Raw genomic sequence first — 24,315 nt, 5'->3', positions numbered from 1 at the left:
ATTAGTACTTTTCAACAAATGTGTAATCCCCATTTTCCTTCCCAGTTTCATATGATTAAATAGCTCACATCTACTCTCTTACTAGCAACATTTAATATCTTGATATACTGATTTGCTCTGTTTCTCTTTTGATTAATACTTCTTCCCCTCATTTTAAGGTTATCCTGGTACAAGTTAACCCAGGGGAAGCATTTACAATAAGAAGAGAAGATGGACAGTTTCAGTGCATTACAGGTAAGAATGGTATTTTATTGTCATTTGAGACAAGACTAAAATTTATGATACATAAAAGTGTATATGCTTGTAGTTTCTTCCTTTCTTTCTCACTACCACCACAACAAGGCACAAACTCTGAATACTTTATGGCTTAACTATTACAGTAGCATCCTAATTAGTCTCTTTGCCCTGGTTTCTTGATTAATCCTACTGTGATGTCACTCCCCTGCTCAGAAATCTTCAGTGAATCCAGTTCAGGTTCCTTAGTCTTTTTGAAAGATCATTTCTTCTTTCTTGCTTGCTTCCCACTTTCCCTTCAATACTGTTTCCCTTCAATCTTGCTAAGTTGGTTTATTCACTGTCTCTGAACCTTTCTTGTACTTACTGTATTCTTCTTCTTATCTATAATTTACCCATATCACCACTACCCCCAGCCTATCCAAATGCTTCCAGACTGAGCTCAGATCTTATCTTTAAAAGGTTTTTTATAAAGTCTTTAGTAAGCATCCCTTCCACACAACTTACTAGCCAACACCCCCCGACACACACACACGTTTGTGCCAAACAAAACTGTCTCCAGGTATCACCAAATGTTCCCTGGGAGGCAAAATCACCCCTAGCTGAGAACCACCACTCTGTGTGAAGATGAAAGCAATAAAAAGGTCATTAGCTTTGGAATTAGAGAACCTGGCTTTAAACCCCAACTCTGCCACTTAACTGGCTGTATGAACTTTTGCATGTTACTTAACCTCTATCAGGTACGTTTCTCAGTAAAATTCCTATCCCTGTGAATAATAACACACCTCATAGGATAATTGTGAGGGTTGACTAATATGTTTATAAAGCACTCTAAACCAGACCTGGCACACATAAGGCACTGAGTAAATGGTGATGGTGGGTACTGTAGCGGTGTTTAATAGAAGGTGACCCCATCTCCTGTGAAAGCCCAAAACACCAATTATTGTGCCATTCATTTAGCAAGAATGTACTTTCTTGTAACAGTTCTTCCAGTTAGTATTTTGAAAAGCCAGTTAAATTTTGTATGTTTAACTTGGAATGTTTATTCAGTCTCTCCAACTAAGTTTTAATAAGGACTTTATGGGCAGATACCATTTCTTACATTTCTTTGTATTCCCTTCAGTTCTTGGCCTTCCACATATTGGGTACCTATCTAATAGTTATTACTTTCATTTGAAAAGAGCACGTTAGAAGTGGGGGGACCGTATGCTTTATCATCCAAACCAGGATACTCTTTTTTTTTAAACATCTTTATTGGACTATAATTGCTTTACAATGGTGTGTTAGTTTCTGCTTTATAACAAAGTGAATGAGTTATACATATACATATGTCCCCATATCTCTTCCCTCTTGCGTCTCCCTCCCTCCCACCCTCCCTATCCCACCCCTCTAGGTGGTCACACAGCACCGAGCTGATCTCCCTGTGCTATGAGGCTGCTTCCCACTAGCTATCTATTTTACGTTTGGTAGTGTATATATGTCCATGCCACCCTGTCACATCTTACCCCTCGCCCTCCCCATATCCTCAAGTCCATTCTCTAGTAGGTCTGTGTCTTTATTCCCGTCTTGCCACTAGGTTCTTCATGACTTTTTTTTTTTCCTTAGATTCCATATATATGTGTTAGCATACTGTATTTGTTTTTCTCTTTCTAACTTACTTCACTCTGTATGACAGACTCTAACTCCATCCACCTCACTACAAATACCTCCATTTTGTTTCTTTTTATGGCTGAGTAATATTCCATTGTATATATGTGCCACATCTTCTTTATCCATTCATCCGATGACAGGCACTTAGGTTGCTTCCATATCCTGGCTATTGTAAATAGAGCTGCTATGAACATTTTGGTACATGACTCTTTTTGAATTATGGTCTTCTCAGGGTATATGCCCAGTAGTGGGATTGCTGGGTCGTATGGTAGTTCTATTTTTAGTTTTTTAAGGAACCTCCATACTGTTCTCCATAGTGGCTGTATCAATTTACATTCCCACCAACAGTGCAAGAGTGTTCCCTTTTCTCCACACCCTCTCCAGCATTTATTGTTTCTAGATTTTTTGATGATGGCCATTCTGACTGGTGTGAGATGATATCTCATTGTAGTTTTGATTTGCATTTCTCTAATGATTAATGATGTTGAGCATTCTTTCATGTGTCTGTTGGCAATCTGTATATCTTCTTTGGAGAAATGTCTGTTTAGGTCTTCTGCCCATTTTTGGATTGGGTTGTTTGTTTTTTTGTTATTGAGCTGCATGAGCTGCTTGTAAATCTTGGAGATTAATCCTTTGTCAGTTGCTTCATTTGCAAATATTTTCTCCCATTCTGAGGGTTGTCTTTTGGTCTTGTTTATGGTTTCCTTTGCTGTGCAAAAGCTTTTAACTTTCATTAGGTCCCATTTGTTTATTTGTGTTTTTATTTCCATTTCTCTAGGAGTTGGGTCAAAAAGGATCTTGCTGTGATTTATGTCATAGAGTGTTCTGCCTATGTTTTCCTCTAAGATTTTGATAGTGTCTGGCCTTACATTTAGGTCTTTAATCCATTTTGAGTTTATTTTTGTGTATGGTGTTAGGGAGTGTTCTAATTTCATACTTTTACATATACCTGTCCAGTTTTCCCAGCACCACTTACTGAAGAGGCTGTCATTTCTCCACTGTATATGCTTGCCTCCTTTATCAAAGATAAGGTGACCATATGTGCGTGGGTTTATCTCTGGGCTTTCTATCCTGTTCCATTGATCTATGTTTCTGTTTTTGTGCCAGTACCAAACTCTTGATTACTGTACTTTGTAGTATAGTCTGAAGTCAGGGAGCCTGATTCCTCCAGCCCCATTTTTCGTTCTCAAGATTGCTTTGGCTATTCGGGGTCTTTTGTGTTTCCATACAAATTGTGAAATTTTTTGTTCTAGTTCTGTGAAAAACGCCAGTGGTAGTTTGATAGGGATTGCATTGAATCTGTAGATTGCTTTGGGTAGTAGAGTTATTTTCACAATATTGATTCTTCCAATCCAAGAACATGGTATATCTCTCCATCTATTTGTATATCTTTAATTTCTTTCATCAGTGTCTTATAGTTTTCTACATACAGGTCTTTTGTCTTCTTAGGTAGGTTTATTCCTAGATATTATATTCTTTTTGTTGCAGTGGTAAACGGGAGTGTTTTCTTAAATTCACTATCAGATTTTTCATCATTAGTGTATAGGAATGCAAGAGATTTCTGTGCATTAATTTTGTGTCCTGCTACTTTACCAAATTCATTGATTAGTTCTAGTAGTTTTCTGGTAGCATCTTTAGGATTCTCTATGTATAGTATCATGTCATCTGCAAACAGTGACAGCTTTACTTCTTCTTTTCCGATTTGGATTCCTTTTATTTCTTTTTCTTCTCTTGTTGCTGTGGCTAACACTTCCAAAACTATGTTGAATAATAGTGGTGAGAGTGGGCAACCTTGTCTTGTTCCTGATCTTAGTGGAAATGGTTTCAGTTTTTCACCATTGAGGACAATGTTGGCTGTGGGTTTGTCATATATGGCCTTTATTATGTTGAGGAAAGTTCCCTCTATGCCTACTTGCTGCAGGGCTTTTATCATAAATGGGTGTTGAATTTTGTCGAAAGCTTTCTCTGCATCTATTGAGATTGATCATATGGTTTTTCTCCTTCAATTTGTTAATATGGTGTATCATGTTGATTGATTTGCGTATGTTGAAGAATCCTTGCATTCCTCGGATAAACCCCACTTGATCATGGTGTATGATCCTTTTAATGTGCTGTTGGATTCTATTTGCTAGTATTTTGTTGAGGATTTTTGCATCTATGTTCATCAGTGATATTGGCCTGTAGTTTTCTTTCTTTGTGACATCTTTGTCTGGTTTTGGTATCAGGGTGATGGTGGCCTCGTAGAATGAGTTGGGGAGTGTTCCTCCCTCTGCAATATATTGGAAGGGTTTGAGAAGGATAGGTGTTAGCTCTTCTCTAAATGTTTGATAGAATTCGCCTGTGAAGCCATCTGGTCCTGGGCTTTTGTTTGTTGGAAGATTTTTAATCACAGTTTCAATTTCAGTGCTTGTGATTGGTCTGTTCATATTTTCTACTTCTTCCTGGTTCAGTCTCGGCAGGTTGTGCATTTCTAAGAATTTGTCCATTTCTTCCAGGTTGTCCATTTTATTGGCATAGAGTTGCTTGTAGTAATCTCTCATGATCGTTTATATTTCTGCAGTGTCAGTTGTTACTTCTCCTTTTTCATTTCTAATTCTGTTGATTTGAGTCTTCTCCCTTTTTTTCTTGATGAGTCTGGCTAATGGTTTATCAATTTTGTTTATCTTCTCAAAGAACCAGCTTTTAGTCTTGTTGATCTTTGCTGTTGTTTCCTTCATTTCTTTTTCATTTATTTCTGATCTGATCTTTATGATTTCTTTCCTTCTGCTAGCTTTGGGGTTTTTTTGTTCTTCTTTCTCTAATTGCTTTAGGTGCAAGGTTAGGTTGTTTATTCGAGATGTTTCCTGTTTCTTGAGGTAGGCTTGTATTGCTATAAACTTCCCTCTTACAACTGCTTTTGCTGCCTCCCATAGGTTTTGGGTCGTCATGTCTCCATTGTCATTTGTTTCTAGGTATTTTTTGATTTCCCCTTTGATTTCTTCAGTGAACACTTCGTTATTAAGTAGTGTATTGTGTAGCCTCCATGTGTTTGTATTTTTTACAGATCTTTTCCTGTAATTGATACCTAGTCTCATAGCGTTGTGGTCGGAAAAGATACATGATACAATTTCAATTTTCTTAAATTTACCAAGGCTTGATTTGTGACCCAAGATATGATCTACCCGGGAGAATGTTCGATGAGCACTTGAGAAAAATGTGTATTCTGTTGTTTTGGGGTTGAATGTCCTATAAATATCAATTAAGTCCATCTTGTTTAATGTATCATTTAAAGCTTGTGTTTCCTTATTTATTTTCATTTTGGATGATCTGTCCATTGGTGAAAGTGGGGTGTTAAAGTCCCCTACTATGATTGTGTTGCTGTCGATTTCCCCTTTTATGGCTGTTAGTATTTGCCTTATGTATTGAGGTGCTCCTATGTTGGGTGCATAAATATTTACAATTGTTATACCTTCCTCTTGGATCGATCCCTTGATCATTATATAGTGTCCTTCTTTGTCTCTTATAATAGTCTTTATTTTAAAGTCTATTTTGTCTGATATGAGAATTGCTACTCCAGCTTTCTTTTGATTTCCATTTGCATGGAATATCTTTTTCCATCGCCTCACTTTCAGTCTGTATGTGTCCCTACGTCTGAAGTGGGTCTCTTGTAGACAGCATATATACAGGTCTTGTTTTTGTATCCATTCAGCCAGTCTGTGTCTTTTGATGGGAGCATTTAATCCATTTATATTTAAGGTAATTATCGATATGTATGTTCCTATTCCCATTTTCTTAAATGTTTTGGGTTTGTTATTGTAGGTGTTTTCCTTCTCTTGTGTTTCTTGCCTAGAGAAGTTCCTTTAGCATTTGTTGTAAAGCTGGTTTGGTGGTGCTGAACTCTCTCAGCTTTTGCTTGTCTGTAAAGGTTTCAATTTCTCCATCAAATCTGAATGAGATCCTTGCTGGGTAGAGTAATCTTGGTTGTAGGTTTTTCTCCTTCATCACTTTAAGTATATCCTGCCACTCCCTTCTGGCTTGCAGAGTTTCTGCTGAAAGATCAGCTGTTAACCTTATGGGGAATTCCCTTGTGTGTTATTTGTTGTTTTTCCCTTGCTGCTTTTAATATGTTTTCTTTATGTTTAATTTTTGGTAGTTTGATTAATATGTGTCTTGGCATGTTTCTCCTTGGATTAATCCTGTATGGGACTCTCTGTGCTTCCAGGACTTGATTCACTATTTCCTTTCCCATATTAGGGAACTTTTCAACTATAATCTCTTCAAATATTTTCTCAGTCCCTTTCTTTTTCTCTTCTTCTTCTGGGACCCCTATAATTCGAATGTTGGTGCCTTTAATGTTGTCCCAGAGGTCTCTGAGACTGTCCTCAGTTCTTTTCATTCTTTTTTCTTTATTCTGCTCTGCAGTAGTTATTTCCACTATTTTATCTTCCAGGCGACTTATCCGTTCTTCTGCCTCAGTTATTCTGCTATTGATCCCTTCTAGAGTATTTTTAATTTCATTTATTGTGTTTTTCATCATTGCTTGGTTCCTCTTTAGTTCTTCTACGTCCTTGTTAAATGTTTTTTGCATTTTGTCTATTCTATTTCCAAGATTTTGGATCATCTTTACTATCATTATTCTGAATTCTTTTTCAGGTAGACTGCCTATTTCCTCTTCATTTGTTAGGTCTAGTGTGTTTTGACCCTGCTCCTTCACCTGCTGTGTGTTTTTCTGTCTTCTCATTTTGCTTATCTTACTGTGTTTGGGGTCTCCTTTTCACAGGCTGCAGGTTCGTAGTTCCCGTTGTTTTTGGTATCTGTCCCCAGTGGCTAAGGTTGGTTCAGTGGGTTGTGTAGGTTTCCTGGTGGAGGGGACTAGTGCCTGTGTTCTGGTGGATGAGGCTGAACCTTGTCTTTCTGCTGGGCACGTTCACATCTGGTGTTGTGTTTTGAGGTGTCTGTGGCCTTATTATGATTTTAGGCAGCCTCTCTGCTAATGGATGGGGCTGTGTTCCTGTCTTGCTAGTTGTTTGGCATAGGGTGTCCAGCACTGTAGCTTGCTGGTCGTTGAGTGAAGCTGGGTCTTGATGTTGAGATGGAGATCTCTGAGAGATTTTCGCCGTTTGGTATTACGTGGAGCTGGGAGGTCTCTTGTGGACCAGTGTCCTAAAGTTGGCTCTCCCACCTCAGAGGCACAGCCCTGATGCCTGGCTGGAGCACCAAGAGCCTTTCATCCACATGACTCATAATAAAAGGGAGAAAAAAATAGAAGGAGAGAAAGAGAGAGGATAAAATTTTAAAAAAATAAAATAAAATAAAGCTATTATAATAAAAAATAAGAAAAAATTATTAAGAAAAAATTTATTAAGAAAAAATTTTATTTTTTAAAATAAATTTATTTTTTATAATAAATAAGAAAAAATTATTAAGAAAAAAATTTATTAAGAAATAAAAATTTTTAATTTTTTAAAATAAAAATTTAGAAAATTATTTAAAAATTTTTTTTTAATTTTTTTTTTTTTTTTAATAACCTCATCTTAATCTGGAAATGCACAAATCTCTCTGTTTTTTTTCAATTTTTTTTTTTTTTTTTTTTTTAATTTTTGGCAGTGTTGGGTCTTCGTTTCTGTGCAAGGGCTTTCTCCAGTTGCGGCAAGCGGGGGCCACTCTTCATCGCGGTGCACGGGCCTCTCACTATCGCGGGCTCTCTTGTTGCGGAGCACAGGCTCCAGACGCACAGGCTCAGTAATTGTGGCTCACGGGCCCTGTTGCTCCGCGGCATGTGGGATCTTCCCAGACCAGGGCTCGAACCCGTGTGCCCTGCATTGGCAGGCAGATTCTCAACCACTGCGCCACCAGGGAAGCCCCTACCACTTTTCAGTTTGCCATTCTGCTCATTGGTTAGGTTTATTTATACTTCCTGATTCTAACCTATACCTCATCTTTGACATCTTAAGTCACTGTTAATGGGTTTTAGCACAAATACCTCATTACTTTTGAAACTGAAGTACTATCTTGAATCTGTTTTTTTTTTTCTATTAAAAGTTACTTTGAAACATCTAACAACTTGATGTTTTTTGGGGTTTTTTAGTGATTGCATTGATAGCATGTCAACAAATTGTTTTTTGTATAATGATAGATATTATGGAAATTCATTTTTGCTTGGTAATTGTGCATAGGAATGTAAAATTTTATTATGTGAATAAATCTTAAGGTTTAGTATTAATAGATCTTTGTAACAAGTGCTAAAGACTGCCCTACTTAGTTTTGTTTTGTGGGGAGGTACACAGAATAGAGAATTAACCGAAGTTTCTGAATTTGGCTTACTGGTGATGTCCTAGAAGCACATTTTGTAGAGCGTATGTGGTGAACTTTTAAGATCCCTGTTGTAGAGCAATAAATTGGTACCCATCCTTCAGACATTATCTGTTCTGTGAAGTGTTTGCAGACAAGATCTTTCTTCAGTTTCTCTCCTCTTCTACCCCTGGATACACATACAGAAATCATTGAGGGCAGAAATTGTTTGACATTTTTGTAAACCTCCTGTCTTGCATAGTGCCCAGCACATACAGAATGCTCAGTAAATGTTTAATTAAGTTGAATGAGAAAGAGAAAAAGCTAACCTTTCTTGAGCATTTCCATGTGCCAAACAAATGGAGTCTATATAGACAAACAATTTTATCTAAAAACCCTCCTTATTGAGAGGCAGGTATGGCTTTCTTTTTTTTCCCCTTCTTTTCTTCCATGGCATCTCAAAATGAATAAATAGGACTAAATAATATGAATTTATTAATTAAATATCTAGTGGTTTTGCATTGTTATGGGACTTCTGCTGTGGTATGATTCCATGCTGTCCGTGCAAGATACAAAGTTATCTTTAAAAAAAAAAATGAATATATAAACCAGCTATGCTTGAATAGTTTTTATATGCCCTGACCCCTTCGAATGATATACTTTAGGAGAGAAAGATATTGATGAATGTTCAATTTTGTTAACCTAATAAGGCAGCAGTTAAGCAAATGCTACCTGGGTTGAGTTTCAGCTCTGCTGCTTACTATTACATCAGTCAGATTACATTAAGCAATTTAGTGATTATTTTTACATCCTGTCTTATACTTGTTTGTGTAAAGAGAGAGAGAGTGTGTGTGTGAAAGAGTCTGTCCATCACAGAGGATTTGGAATATAATTAGTCATAGAGATTATTATTACACCATACCTTTTTGACATATTGTTTATATCTGTGGAATCATAAAACCCAAAAAGCTACATCAGATATATACACCCTAATTATGTTGATCATGGATTAACCAGATCTACATTTTGATGATTTGTTTTGCAATGTTGCTTCCACAATTGCATTTCAGCACGAATGAGGACCTCATATTCTTCATTCATTCAGTATTCAGTAAGAGACAAAAGTTGAATAAGCAAGCACTCTTTACTTCCTCAAGGTTATTTGACAGATTTTCTCATCTATCTTTATGGGAAGATAAAATAAAATTTCGTCCCTGGCCCACTGCCAGTCTAAAGCTTTGTCTTATATTATCCAGGACTTTGTTCTTTTTTTTTTTTAATAGATCTTTATTGGAGTATAATTGCTTCACAATACTATGTTAGTTTCTGTTGTACACTAAAGTGAATCAGCCATATGCATACATATGTCCCCATATCCCCTCCCCTCCCATCCTCCCTATCCCACCACTCTAGGTCATTGCAAAGCACTGAGCTGATCTCCCTGTGCTGTGCAGCTGCGTCCCACTAGCTATCTGTTTTACATTTGGTAGTGTATATATGTCCATGCCACTCTCTTACTTCACCCCAGCTGACCCTTCCCCCTCCCCGTGTCCTCAAGTCCATTCTCTGTGTCTACATCTTTATTCCTGACCTGTAACTAGGTTCATCAGTACCATTTTTTTTTTTTTTTTAGATTCCATGTCACTAATCATTAGAGAAATGCAAATCAAAAGTACAATGAGGTATTACCTCACACCTGTCAGAATGGACATTATCAAAAAATCTAGAAACAATAAATGCTGGAAAGGGTGTGGTGAAAAGGGAACCCTCCTGCACTGTTGGTGGGAATGTAAATTGATACAGCCACTATGGAAAACAGTATGGAGGTTCCTTAAAAAACTAAAAATAGAACTACCATACGACCCAGCAATCCCACTACTGGGCATATACCCTGAGAAAACCATAATTCAAAAGGAGTCATGTACCACAATGTTCATTGCAGCACTATTTACAATAGCCAGGACATGGAACCAACCTAAATGTCCATCAACAGATGAATGGATAAAGAAGATGTGACACATACATACAATGGAATATTACTCAGCCATAAAAAGAAATGAAGTTGAGTTATTTGTAATGAGGTGAATGGACCTAGAGTCTGTCATACACAGTGAAGTAAGTCAGAAAGAGGACTTTGTTCTTTAGGGCTCTCTTTCTGTGTACCTTTAATCAATAGCTTTGGCAAAAATAAGTGACACATTTATAAAATTACCAGGTATCAGACAGTTACCAAGGACAGCTAATAACATTAAGTAAATGCCAAGCTCAAGAAGATCATAATATATTGAAATGATAGGTCAAAACCAATAGGATAAAATTTAACAGGAATAATACAAAGTTATACATTTTGATTTAAAAAATTAATTGCACTGGTACCATATAGATGATGTGTATCAGAGTTCCATTTTGAAACTGACTCTTGTCAATTAAGCACAAAAGGAGTTTATTACTGTGATACTGAGATCCTCTCCCTTCTTCCCTTTCCTTCCTAGCACTTAAGTCCTAAAGTCATTAGATGGGGCAGAACTATGTAGACACTTGTCTTAGTCCATTAGGGCTGCCATAACAGAAATGCCATAGACTGGGTGGCTTATAAACAACAGAAATACATTTCTCACAGTTCTGGAGGCTGGCAGTCCAAGATCAGGGTGCCAGCATGGTCAGGTTCTGGTGAGAGCCCTTTTCCCGTTTACAGACTGCTGACTCTCACTGTAATCTTACATGGTGGAAGGGACAAAGGAGCTCTCCGGGTTCTCTTTTATAAGAGCATTAGTCCCATTCATGAGGGCTCCACCCTCATGTCCTCATCACCTCCCAAAAATCCCATCTCTTAATACCATCACATTGGGGTTAGGGTTTCAATAAAGGAATTTGGGGGGGGACACAGACGTTCAATCTATGGCAGCACTGCACTGTTGGGGAGTTGGGGAGGTGAGCTGCAGTGCCCCAGAGTAGGATGTCAGAGCAGGAGGAGCTCATCACATAGGGCAACAGCCTAGTGTAGAGAGTCAGAGCCCAAACAGAGTAAGGAGGAAATTCACACAGCAAGGTGGCCTGCTGTATGGACTCAGAGCCTAAACAGGCTGAGACGGGTGTCCTCAAGAAGGGGTGGCAATCATTGTTGCTTTTGTTGTGGTCATCCATGTACAATGCTTGGTGTCAGTCTATTTATCTCTTGTAAAAATAAAATACAGTGTGTGTGTGTGGAAAAAAAAAAAAAAGAAAAAAAAAAAAGGGGGGAGTGGCCTGGTATGGATCGGAGCCCAAGCAGAGTAAGGAGGTAGTCCACATGGTGGGGTGAGGGGTGGAATGGCCTGGTGTGGGAAGTCAGAGCCCAGATGTGGTGAGAAGAGAATATACACAAAACTGGAGTGGGTAGCCTAGCACAGGGCATTAGAGCTTGTGTGTGACCACACGGAGCCAAGGAAAGAACATTCACGTGGGAGTGGGGGTTAGGGGCAGGAAACTCAACATGGGAAGTCAGAGCCTGAGTGACTTTCTGGGATGACAATATTGAATATCCCTTCTTTCTGGGATAACATCTTGAACTTCCCTTGCCCCAGACCTAGAATCAGAAATGTATGATTTTTCTGACTCAGTTGCCCCAGGATTCATTCTAGTTTCCTCCCTTTCCACATCTGTAACTCCTTTTCTGCTGTATAAGTCTTATCCCAGAAAGAAGGAAGTGCTGAAAAACGGATGGAGACATGTCAAAAGGATGTAGTAGCCAGCTTGAAGGAACTTCCATTAGCAAAATCAGGCACAATTTGAGCATCAAAATAATGATAGATATGGATTAAAGTCCACTGAATAAAATAGGAAACAATGAGTTCACACAAATATAAATAAATAAATGAATAAATTGCAAGTCTGATGTAAAATGGACTGTTTACATAGTTTCAAACTACGTCCCCACAAAATACTTATTGATTAAAGGCAAAAAAAAAAAAGTAACTTTACAGTTACGGACACCGTCGTAATCAGGTGATCAAATTGTATGTCATCAGTAATGTCAGAAATCAAAACTGTGTGCTACTTGATATGATGCATTAAGAGGAACATGGTGTCACTTCTGTGATATTTCTGCCAAAAATGCATGATCTGAATCTAAACTCAAGGAAATAGTAGACAAACTCAAATCTAGAGACATTCTACAACATAACTAGCCTTTCATCTTCAAAGGTCAAGATCATGAAAGTCAAGGAAGGACTGAGGAACTGTTCAGAATGACAGACTAAAGAGACATCCTAACTAGTTGCAATATGTGATTCTGAACTAGACCCTTTGTCTGGAAAGCACATTATTAGGACAATTGGTGAATCTTGTGTGGGGTTTGAAATTAGGTGGTTTATTAGTTTCTTAGGGCTTCCATAACAAAGCACCACAAACTGGGTGGCTTAAAACAACAGAAATTTAATATCTCACAGTTCTGGAGGCTGGAAGTCCAAGATCAGCATGTCAGTAGGATTGGTTCTTTCTGAGGGAGACTTCCGTCTTTTTCCTAGCTGTTAGTGATGGCCAGCAATACTTGGGGTTTCTTGGTTTGTAGATGCATCACTCCAGTCTCTGCCTCCATCTTCACATGGTATTCTCCCTGTGTCTCTGTGTCTTCACATGGCTCTCTTCTTAAAAGGATTCCATATTGGATTAGTACCACACTCTACTCCAGCATGACCTCATCTTAACTAATTATATCTGCAGTGACCCTATTCCCAAATAAAGTCACACTCTGAAGTACTGGTACTTAAACATATCTTTTGGTGTGGGGGACACAATTTTACCCATAACAGGTAGTAACAAGGTATCAATGTCAATTTCCTGGTTTTGATGGTTGTGTGGTTATATCGGAGAATACGTACTAAATGCACACTAAAGTATTCCATGGGTGATGAGTCATCATGTCAGCCTCTTACTTTCAAATGGTTTAGGGAAGAAAATTCTTGGTGCCAGCTGGACATGCAGCTTTTTTTGTAAATCTGTGATTATTTCGAATTTTTTAAAAAATATTACTTTAAGAAAATGGTATTGGATATCTTATAGAATCTTTGGGAGTATTAGAGAACCGTACTCAAGGCTAAGCTTAAGGAACAATGCCCCAAAACCATGCTACAGTACTAGTTTGATTAGGAAATCATCATGAATGCCATGATTGTACCCATGCCCTTTCTCCACTAAGAATTCAAGGTCACTTGCTTCCAGCACAGATACCACTTCTGGAACAGGAATCTTGTAGCACCCACCACTGCCTCCTGCGTTATCAGCACCTATAGGAGAAATGTTCTTCACCTCACACCAAGGTGACTCCTCCAACAAACAAAAGGACTTTAGATCGTATGCATCAAAACAAATGACAGTGTCCACTATAGTGCAGGAGAGGAGGACTTAACTTTATGACTAGAACTTGCTTATTTTAGTAGAACTAGAGCTAAGTGTGAGTCACTTATTGAATCTCACTTACAAAAGTAAAAACAAACAAAATCTTGAACTGCAAAAATAGAAATGTATGTTCAAAACAGATGGTGTAGTACTGTGGTTAGATGGTATCCTTTTAACATGTTTGAAACAGGTGAGAGAGAGTTACAGGAAAACAAATTTTGACTCACAGGGAAAAACTGTCCAACAATTATGGCTGTATAAAAATGGAGTCATTGCTTGATTATACCAGACTCTCATCATTATGTATGCTTATGTACTGGTTAGATGATATTATAAAAAGTAATTCTTGCATAGTGAAAGAATTTTGGTTGTGCAAGTTCCAGCATTCATTCTATCTAAAGATTCTTTGATTCCAAAATAATCTTTTAATTAAACTGAGATCTCCTTATTTTTGGAAGTGAGTACTCTGAATGAGAGTCTTAAATTTAACAAGTATATCTGTGCACTGGCACACTTCATAGAGTAATCGAGCTAGTGAATAGTTATTGCTCCTAATAGACCTATAAATAGCATGCCAACTAGCTAATTTACTAGTCCAAATTCCTAATGAAATAAACACTTGTGAGAGAAGCTTCCACTAAACTTCAAATCTTATAGGGACAGAAACAGTGATGCTGTCTTTAGCTTGGTACATAAAACCTTACTTGACGAAAATGGTCAAGGAATATTAGCTTCCTTCTATTTTGTTTCCTTAACAACAAAAATTGTCCTTTTTTTTTTTTTCTTTGATTCTTTGTGTGAAAATAATGCCTTTTGCTTAGTAGGCATGCTGTCGATATTTATTAAAATTAACTGCTAAAATATCTTTAAATATATTGGTATACTTGTTCGCCTTGGTAACTACTATATACTGAAAATATACTTTTATACTTAGGGGTATTTTAGTGCCTTAGAGTCTTCAATATGAGCACCAATTAAAATTGTAGGGTAATATGGAAATATTAATTTAAAAATGTAGAAATATAAATGTAGTGAGCCATAGATAATGCCCAGATATTAATCATTTAGCCAAATCCTGGATTTCTGCCTATTTTCTTAATGATTTGACTCTCATATGTAGAAAAATTGTCAAAGTGAATTCAGGTTTGTTGAAAGCTATTAACCTTTGTTTTCTCATAGCTCACCTTACTTAGGGAAGTCAGGAACCTAACTGACAATTCCGGAGTGTGTTGATTCTGAGCCCCTTCACCCACTAGAGTTAGTATGCCATCAATACTACCTCTAAATCTTCCTGCTTTCCTTTTTGCTTCCAGATGGCTCTGACCAGCTTCTGAGTAGTTACTCATGTTTATTTCACCACTATTACTGTTGGTGTCACTTTCCAGTCTGCCAGTGGGAGGTTATTGGGCCCTTGTTGCTTCTACTGTCACCTCATTCAAAGAGTGGCCAGCACTGTTGCTCCTGGGGCAGTTATCGTCAGCACCTCTGCTCCTGTTTTTCTTCTCTTTACTGCTGCTGCTCTTTATTACTGCTTTTCCGCTCTCACCTTATCTCCTCATACACCTGATCCAGACTCTTCGTGCCATTGTAGGGGTTTTTGAAGTTAAGGGGAGGTTTGTCCCCACTAGTAAGTACCACTCTGTCCTTCTCTGTGTGTTTTGGGATCATGGTGAGTATAAACACACGTGTCTAGCCTCCCTCCCGCAATTGGTCTGCTCTTTCATATTTGCCATCTCCTTTGCAGAGCATTTTATTAGCAAGTCTCCTCCTAAACTGAGCCAGATGACCTTTGAGGTCCTTAATAAAACAATATTTTGTTAAATACTTACAAGCTCTGTATCCCATTTATCCCAACTCTGTTACCTCAGAGTGAATTCTCTGCGCTCCAAAAGTTGGAGCTCCTGGCCTTGCCCTTCTCTGTGTTCTAGTCTGAATCCTTATGCTCATCAGATATAATCAAATCCCTTTTGTCTTTATGGTTTTACCTTTGCTAGTAATATCTCATAAATGAAATCATACAACATGTAGAATTTTATTTCTGGCTTCTTTCACTTAGTGCAACAAGTTTGAGATCTGTCCATGTTGTGCACGTATCAATAGTTTGCTCATTTTTATTGCTGAGTTGTATTACATTGCATGGATACCCCTATCTTGTTTATTTACTCACTTGTTGAGGGGCATTTGAGTTGTTTCCAGATTTTGGTTAACATAAATAAAATGGTTGCAAATGTTTGTGTAAAAAAATAAAAAAGCCCTTTTCTCCCAGGTTGTCTTTGTTGGGGATGGGAAAGGAAGATGGAGTTTTCATGCAAGTAGGACTCCTAGTGACCTTCTCTGATACCCTGGAATACCTGAGACATGTATACAAACTATGCCTCAGGCCCCATGAATCTTGTTAGATATGTCAGACCTTTGATATTAAAAATACCTCTGAAATTTATTAGAGGTTAAATGTCTATTGTTTTATATATTATGGTCACTACACTTTTTGCTATAGTTACTATAACTAGCATATGAAATATAACTTTTCTTCCTAAATTCACAACAATAAAACTTTAAAGAAATAACAAAATATGTGAATTAATTAATGGTGCATTTTTAAAGGTACAAGTCTGGGAGTAGGTCAGCCTGGGTTTTAGGATCAGTGGGTGGGAGTTAAAGGAAAACAGATTTAGCTCAGTATGAGGAACAACTTTGTAATAAACAGAGCTGTCAAAGAGACTCAGGAGCAATCAGTTTCCCATCCACCTTTGTAGGTGGTAGTGCGTATACTGACTCTTCACTTGATGGTGCCATTAGGAGGTTTAATTTCAAAATAGATCATGGATGGTTGGAGTTGATGCCTTTTAATAAGGTTCCTCATGAGTCTAAAATGTTATGATTCTGTATCCTTGGGTATATTACTTAAATTCTGGCCATTATTTTGCACATAAATGAGGATGGGCTAGTGTGAATTGGATTCAACAATTTTCTACCAGCTCTCAAGTTTTTAGGTATTCATAACTATGCTAATATCTTATGCCATATCTTAAATTTATTTTAATAATAAGTATATCAGTATTCCAAGAATTTTTTATAAGACCACTGATTATCTTTGGACTAATGACTTTTCTTTACTACAGACCTGACTGAACTTAATGAAGTTCTTTATGGTCTACGGAAATTATAAGTAACTCAAGTCCAAATCATATGTAGTAGATTCTCATTCCCATATGATTAGCCATTATTTACTTTTTTCATAATTTAACAAACTAAACCATGGAGAAGTTATATCCTTTATACATTACTTAGAAAATCTTAACTACCCTTCGAAAATGCTCTAAAAGCATAGGTAACCATTTTTCATGCTGGTGGAAATCACATTATTATATTAAAAACTTTACCCTTTACATTTTCTCCTTCTAAAATGAAAACATCAGTTCCCGTAGAGAGACTCAAAATACTTGTTTTGAAACATTAATGAGTCTTGTTTGTGAAAATGAACCATAATAGATCATCCATTCATAAATTCAGCCCATTTTAGGTTAAGTGAATGACTATGACTCATCCTGAGTACATTGTGTAATAGTCCCAGGTTGTCCCTAAATGCTATTAAATGTTACTTTTCAAGAGAAACTATTTTATATATGACTTAGTTAAGAGAAAATTGCAACGTTTATGCTAAAAAGGAAAATATAGGCAAATTAAGTTATCTTCAATTCTTTATGTTCCTAATGAATAAAATATCACTGTTAAAGTTCTCTTGGAAATAGGAAATCTAAACCAGTTTAGTGAGTTCTGTTAAAATAAGTGATAAAAATCTCAATTTAAAAAAATTTTAGTGAGTGGTGATGGCAAAAGGGAAGTGAGACCCAGAAATATAATTCTGTAAAATAGCCAGCAAGGAAATGAGGATCTTAGTCCTACAGCCACAAGAAGCTGATTCCGCCAAAACCACATGAGGTTGGATGGAAGAGGACTCCAGACTCCAAATGAGAACACATCCTAGCCAATACTTTGATTTTCACTTTGTGAGACTGAGTAGAGAACGCAGTCCATACTATGACTGGACTTATGAACTACAGAACTGTGAGCTAATAAATGGGTGTTTTTTTAAAACCACTAAGTTTGTACTAATGTTACACAGCAATAGAAAACTAAGACAATTATAATATGAACTTTTTTTCTCTCATGCATTATGTTCAAAGGTCAGTTAGTACTTGTATGGAGTTCTTTGCCCCATAAGCAGTAAAGGGACCCAGGTTACTTCTATCTTGATCTGCCATCCCTAGGATCTGCACATCATACTCATGTGCATGATCCAAGATGGCTCACCACCATGTCGGTGTCCCAGACAGAATGGAAAAGAGGAAGAGATGAAGAGATATAAGACATGCCTTGTTTCTTTAAGGACACACTCTGGAGATTGTAAAGATCACTTCTCCTCACATTCTCATTGACCATAGCTTAGTTGACCACTTCTAGCTAGATAAGAGAGCTAAAAATTGCCTTTGGTTGGGCTGACCATGGATTCCAACTAACATTCAGGGGATTATTACTGTGGAAAAAGGCAAGAACAAATACTAGAAGCTAACTAATAGATGCCACAGACTATTTTTAAAAACAATAATAATAATTGAAAATCTTGAAAGACCCTCCAAAAGTAATTATAGTGTTTACTTATGGGGTGGTGGTGCATCACATGGGGAACAGGGATGGAGTGAAAGTTTTTCCTCTCTACCTTTTTATATTTTTTTCATTTTTCAATCTTGTAAATGTATTTCCTATTAAAAATAACGTTTTAGGGAATTCCCTGCCGGTCCAGTGGTTAGGACTCCGTGCTCCACTGCAGGGAGCACAGATTTGAACCCTGGTCGGGGAACTAAGATCCCACAAGCCACGCTGTGCAGTCAAAAAAAAAACCATTTTAAATAAATAAAATAAGGGCTGTATATAAGAAACTTCCACCTCCCCCCTTTCTTTTTACCCAAAAGATACTTGTCTGCCTTCCCTCAGACACATTCACCTGTTCCTTTGGGATTAGTATTTCTCCATTCTTCCTCTTTGTCCCTCTTGAGATTTTTTATTTTATTGATTGATTGATTGATTGATTGATTGCTGTGTTGGGTCCTCGTTTCTGTGCGAGGGCTTTCTCTAGTTGTGGCAAGTGGGGGCCACTCTTCATCGCGGTGCGCGGGCCTCTCACTATCGCGGCCTCTCTTGTTGCGGAGCACAGGCTCCAGACGCGCAGGCTCAGTAATTGTGGCTCACGGGCTTAGTTGCTCCGCGGCATGTGGGATCTTCCCAGACCAGGGCTCGAACCCGCGTCCCCTGCATTGGCAGGCAGATTCTCAACCACTGCGCCACCAGGGAAGCCCCCTCTTGAGATTTTTGTCATTTGGAGTTTAGTCAGTGAGCTCAGCCCAAAGGAGGCCATGTCAAATATGTATACATATATCCATACATATACATATAATGGATTAAGTATATTAGGTATTCTTAAGTGTTTGATACGTTCTGATATATTTCACAAAAATTAATAGAAGAAGGTCCTTCCACTTTTGTTGTCATTGCATATGCACAATATTTTAACTACTTTTTAGACCCGGTGTCCCCAACCCCCAGGCTGCAGACCGGTACCAGTCCGCAGCCTGTTAGGAACTGGGCCGCACAGCAGGAGGTGAGCAGAGGGCGAGCGAGTGAAGCTTCATCTGCCGCTCCGCATCGCTCGCATTACCGCCTGAACCATCCCCCCACCCCCCATCTGTGGAAGAATTGTCTTCCACGAAACCGGTCCCTGGTGCCAGAAAGGTTGGGGACCGCTGTTTTAGACCGTGTCAGTATTTATTTTGTGAGTTTTTATTTATAGCAGAGCCTTACTACCATTTATAAAGTTGAGAGAGTCAGGTAACTGGGTTCTAAATATCCATCTTGCCAATTCACTTTCTAGTGAATTGAGAACTGTCTGTATGAGCAACTTCTGAAGTGAGGAAACCAAGGCTAATGATACTGTAATTTATCAAATCACTCTTAACTAGCTGTATAAATTGGGGAAGTTTCCACATTAGAGAGCTATACTTTCTAACTAGATTTGATTAAAACTTGTCACAGAAGTCTGTGTGAGCATGTATTACACCTAATTGAGTAGTTTTATGGCCTTTTAAGCACATTAGTCCCACATTGATTAGGATTCAAATTTCTTTACAGAAGTCTGTCACTTTTCCATATTTATTTCTGTAACTACAAGATTGGCCTTCCTAAAACATGACTTTTTAGGAAGTCATGCTAAGAACTAACTGAAAAGCCTTGCCTTCTTTCATTTCATATAGCATAGAACTCTTAGGCTCATTTTCTAGGCACTCCATCACCTCATTCCAATCTTTCTTTCTAGTTTTTATTTCAGGAAACTTCCACTCCAAATATTCCAGGATTAGTAGATACTCTAGTCTCTAAATATTTCTTACAGAGACCCCTCTCATATCTTTGTTCACATTGCTCCTTCACTGAAAAATCACACAAGAGTGTGCACACACATGTGCATGCACATGTGCACACACACGAGAGAGCTTTCTAAATTTTTGCAGTTCTTCAAAACCCAATACTAATTAGTTCCACCTCTTGAGATTCTCTTTCTGACCACCCCAGGGTTAAAAAGTGTTCCTCAATTTCCTTTTGCGCTTGTCTGGCCTATATCTCTAACTTGGCATATGTTATTTTTTGGTTTTTATCTTTTTTTTTCTGTTTTAGAGTCCACCACTAATAATGTAATTGAGTGTTCATTATCTGCCAGGATTGTGCTGTGTGCAGTTAATCTTATTTAAACCTTAAAAGAGTGAGAAACCTAAGGTTCATAAAAGTCTCAGAGCTAGTTATTGGAAGATCTGGGACTCAAAGGTCTTTCTGACTGTAAAGATAATTTTTATCACTACACCAAGGGATTTCAGAATCAACTGGGAAGTTGAAACATGCAGGTGTCTGGACCCACATCAACCTTTCTCAAGTGATGATGGTACAAAACCATATTATATTTTTCGGTGCTAGATCTCCTTTCCCTCCCTATAGCACCTGGACCTTCCCCTTGCATTTATAGAAACTCTAAATGTTTATTGACTTATTTTAGGAATAAGCAATCGAATTGTCTTTATTTCAGCACTTATTCATTTCTAATTGCAAGACCAATGCGTTATAGAGCCTCAAGTAATGGGAAAAGAGGCAGAACGTGACTCTGTAATTTAATTAGCATGTATGATACTATCTAATGGTTATTGAATAATTACTGCACCAGTTAACTTTTGTAAACATTCTGCATGTAATTAATCTATTTAATTCTCCCATCAATCCTGTGAGATAGCTATTATTATCTTCATTTTATGGACAAGGAAACTGAGACATAGGTTAATAACTTGCCCGGAGTTACCAGTTACTGAGTGGCTGAGCTGGGATCTGAGCTCTGGTAGTCTGGTTGCAGAGTCCACACTTCATAGCTACTTCTCAAACATAAAGTACCTAAGGTGGCACTCTACTCATAGCTTAACAATAGTTAGTTCCTCTCAACCACATACTTTTTTCTGAAATATTTTCATATACTTACTGCAAGTCATTCAAAATTGTATTCTAGAAATGGGAGTGTCTTATTTCTAAAGATCTGAAACCAAATTACTGTAGACCAAGAACTTTACTCATAAATTCATCTCTGAACCCTAAGACCAACGCTATCAAAAAGTACCACTTAGTCTTATATACGTTGTACTACACGATGCTAGGGCAAAAAAAAAAAAAAAATCTCTTTTGCTTTTAATTGCAAAATGTCATTTTTCCTCAGAGCACATCTCAAAGCATGTTTAATATACTAATCCTCTTCTTTGAAGAGAGAGTGAGAGTCCACCATAAGAATTTTAAGGAGTAAACAATACCAGATTTTATAGTAAAAACACTAAGTATTAGAATTTGAAAAGGTTCTTTCCCCATTTATACTTGAGAAAGATCTTAATTTTTATTACCCTAAAAAGATGGGGGAGGGTCAAAGGGAGGGTTAGTATCTTTTGATTCTGCCTTCTCATCTTTTGGGGAAGAAACCTTCGTCAGTTGGCTTTAAGATATTTTTGCCAAAGATGATATTATTAGAGTTAATAATTATGGCATAAGGTGTATGCTTTAAACGCTGACCTGGGGCAGGGTGTTTTTGTTAAAATACCTTTCTGATTAACTGAAAACGAGAAAAGCTTTTTCCAAATCATATTACTGAAAATGTTTACAAAATAAACACTTATATTTAGCCTTAGTAAACAGAGTGTACTGAAAATAATTCAGAATCTGCCAGTGCCCTAAATCATTATAAGCATTAATACTGATTATATGGTACTATAGTGTAGATTATTTAGAAGATTGAGTTGAATAAATTGCTGAGTCTAGATTAGAATATGAGGTTTCTTTTAAAACCCATTCTTTTATTTAGCAAATTATTATGAACTTGATATGTACAGTCACTATTCCAAAACTCTGGAGATTTACTGATGAGTAAGGTAGACCCTATCCCTGCTCTCCACAAGGTTTACAATCTCATAGGGAAGACAGTCAAAAGTATTTAGTAAAGTGAGAAAAGGGCTGTGATTGAAGAGAACAGGAAGGGTGCTATAGAAGCTCTAGCAGGAACATCCAAACCAGTCCAGGGACTAGGAGATACTTCCTAGAGGATACTCAAAGGATAAGCTCTGTTTTTTACTTTTTACCTCCCCAAAATGGAAGATTAAAAAGATTATTAATTAGTAGTTTTATTTAATCAGGACTTGAATCTTGAAGGCTGTTTATGTGATTATACATTACTAAGGATATCAACAGAATTAGTTCTTTTGTAATAAGGAAAAATATTATTTTTAATGAATATATATGCATCAAAAATAATTTGAGCACATTTCTTTCAAGTGCCTGCCCCTATTTGGTAGGATTACAGTAGTCTTTTTTCTTCTTTATATTTTCTGTATAATTTGATAATTTTGACAAATATTAATTGCTTAAATAACCATATAAATGTTTTAATTCCTTCTAAATTTAGTCCCAATTTTATTTTATAAAATTTATAGTTTCGTTTTTTAAAAGCTGAGACCCTGAGCTTATTAAGGAAAATGGTGGACCATACAATGTATTTTGGTGCAGATAAGTGGATTTTTTAACTAGTAAAAACTAAAAAAAAAAGGGACATACCAAGCTTATAATAGTCTGACAATTTTTGAAATCGAGGGGGTGGAAAAAAAGAAATTTGTAAATTTGATACCATAATTTAGAAATGGCTTAAAGAATTCTGACATTCAAAAGGACAGGTAGAACCCAGGGCAATAAACCTTAGATGTTGAGGATTTCGTCGACCCCAAAAAAGTACCAGTATAAGGTAGGCTATATATATATATTTTTTTTTAAATTAATTAATTTATTTTTGGCTGTGTTGGGTCTTCGTTTCTGTGCGAGGGCTTTCTCTAGTTGTGGCAAGCGGGGGCCACTCTTCATCGCGGTGTGCGGGCCTCTCACTGTCGCGGCCTCTCTTGTTGCGGAGCACAGGCTGCAGACGTGCAGGCTCAGTAGTTGTGGCTCACGGGCCTAGTTGCTCCGCAGCATGTGGGATCTTCCCAGACCAGGGCTCGAACCCGTGTCCCCTGCATTAGCAGGCAGATTCTCAACCACTGCGCCACCAGGGGAGCCCTAGGCTGTATTTTTGAAAGAAGATGTGTTTGTTTGGATCCTCTCTATTTAACCGAATCATTCTGTGAAGGGATGCTAGGAAAGGAACCAGTATTTACTACAAACCTGTTTTGTGCTTTGCATTCATTTTCTTAACCCTATGTAAGAGTATATAGAAACATCACTTTCCTTATTAAAAATAAAAACCACACTCTCTAAAGTTAGCTTCACTAGAAGGATCTCTTGGTGAGAAGAGCATCTGAATTACTGATACAGAGATTTACCTTATTTAAGCCTTGTAGTAACTGCAGCCACAATTTTGGACTCAGGGAAGTGCTAATTAAGCAGTCTAACCTGGGCATAAACCTTTCTGGTTTTTTCCCGGAAGCATAGCTGGGATAAGGCAAGGCTAGGATCTTCAGTGAACATTTATATAAAGTCATAAAGAGACTACCATGAATTAATTACATAATCTGAGTTACATACGCTTATACCTATCTGCAGAGATTGTCCCAGGAAAAAGAAAAGATCTTTTCTGGTTCCTTTCTTTATATGGCAACATGTTAAATGTGATTTTTAGTACCTACCTAGATATAAAGGGATGAAAAAAATCATTCTTTCACAATTCTCATTTTCCTGTGTGACAGCAACTAACACTAGGCATAATTTCATATCTAATAAAGACCCTCCTTATATTTATAAAAGTATGACTTTGCCCCGACTGTGGTTATGGTATTATATTAAGGCACACCCAAACATGCTGCCATTAACCTTAAGAGTCAGGCAACAACATAATAAGGGTGGTGGTAGAAGATTTCCTTGCAAGTATGTACTAATTTCTCTAAGGCTCCAAAGGTTAAGTTACTCTCTGCCAGAGTCAATTTTAACATAGGTTTCTGATCTCAAAATCTGTGCAATAACATTATTTGAGGATGTTGATTCACTGTTAGAGGGTAAACTTTAATCGAATCCTGTTTCCTTTTTTTATGGATCAGCAAAGTTCTCTTGTCTTTGATATCCTCTTCTGCTTCATTTTATTATATAATCCCTCAACGTTTTTGGAAGATTCCTTTATCATTACAATGAAAGATCATATTTCAATATTTTAACATTATTTTTAGTCTTAATATGTTG

General features: G+C 37.3%; 1 protein-coding gene across 6 annotated transcripts in view; it reads left to right on the top strand.

Annotated features, from left to right (window-relative positions):
- FNDC3A (fibronectin type III domain containing 3A) overlaps positions 1–24,315 on the top strand; it is a 189,280-nt gene that overhangs the window by 78,173 nt on the left and 86,792 nt on the right. For all 6 annotated transcript variants that reach the window (XM_068527049.1, XM_068527047.1, XM_068527048.1 and 3 more), the window contains one exon: positions 159–234. In XM_068527049.1, coding sequence (XP_068383150.1) covers positions 159–234 — 76 coding nt within the window. The remainder of the gene's footprint in view (positions 1–158; positions 235–24,315) is intronic.

This window comes from Eschrichtius robustus, chromosome 18, assembly GCF_028021215.1.
Source record: "Eschrichtius robustus isolate mEscRob2 chromosome 18, mEscRob2.pri, whole genome shotgun sequence".
In the NCBI taxonomy this organism is placed as follows: domain Eukaryota; kingdom Metazoa; phylum Chordata; class Mammalia; order Artiodactyla; family Eschrichtiidae; genus Eschrichtius; species Eschrichtius robustus.
This window is presented reverse-complemented; position numbering and strand designations above follow the sequence as displayed.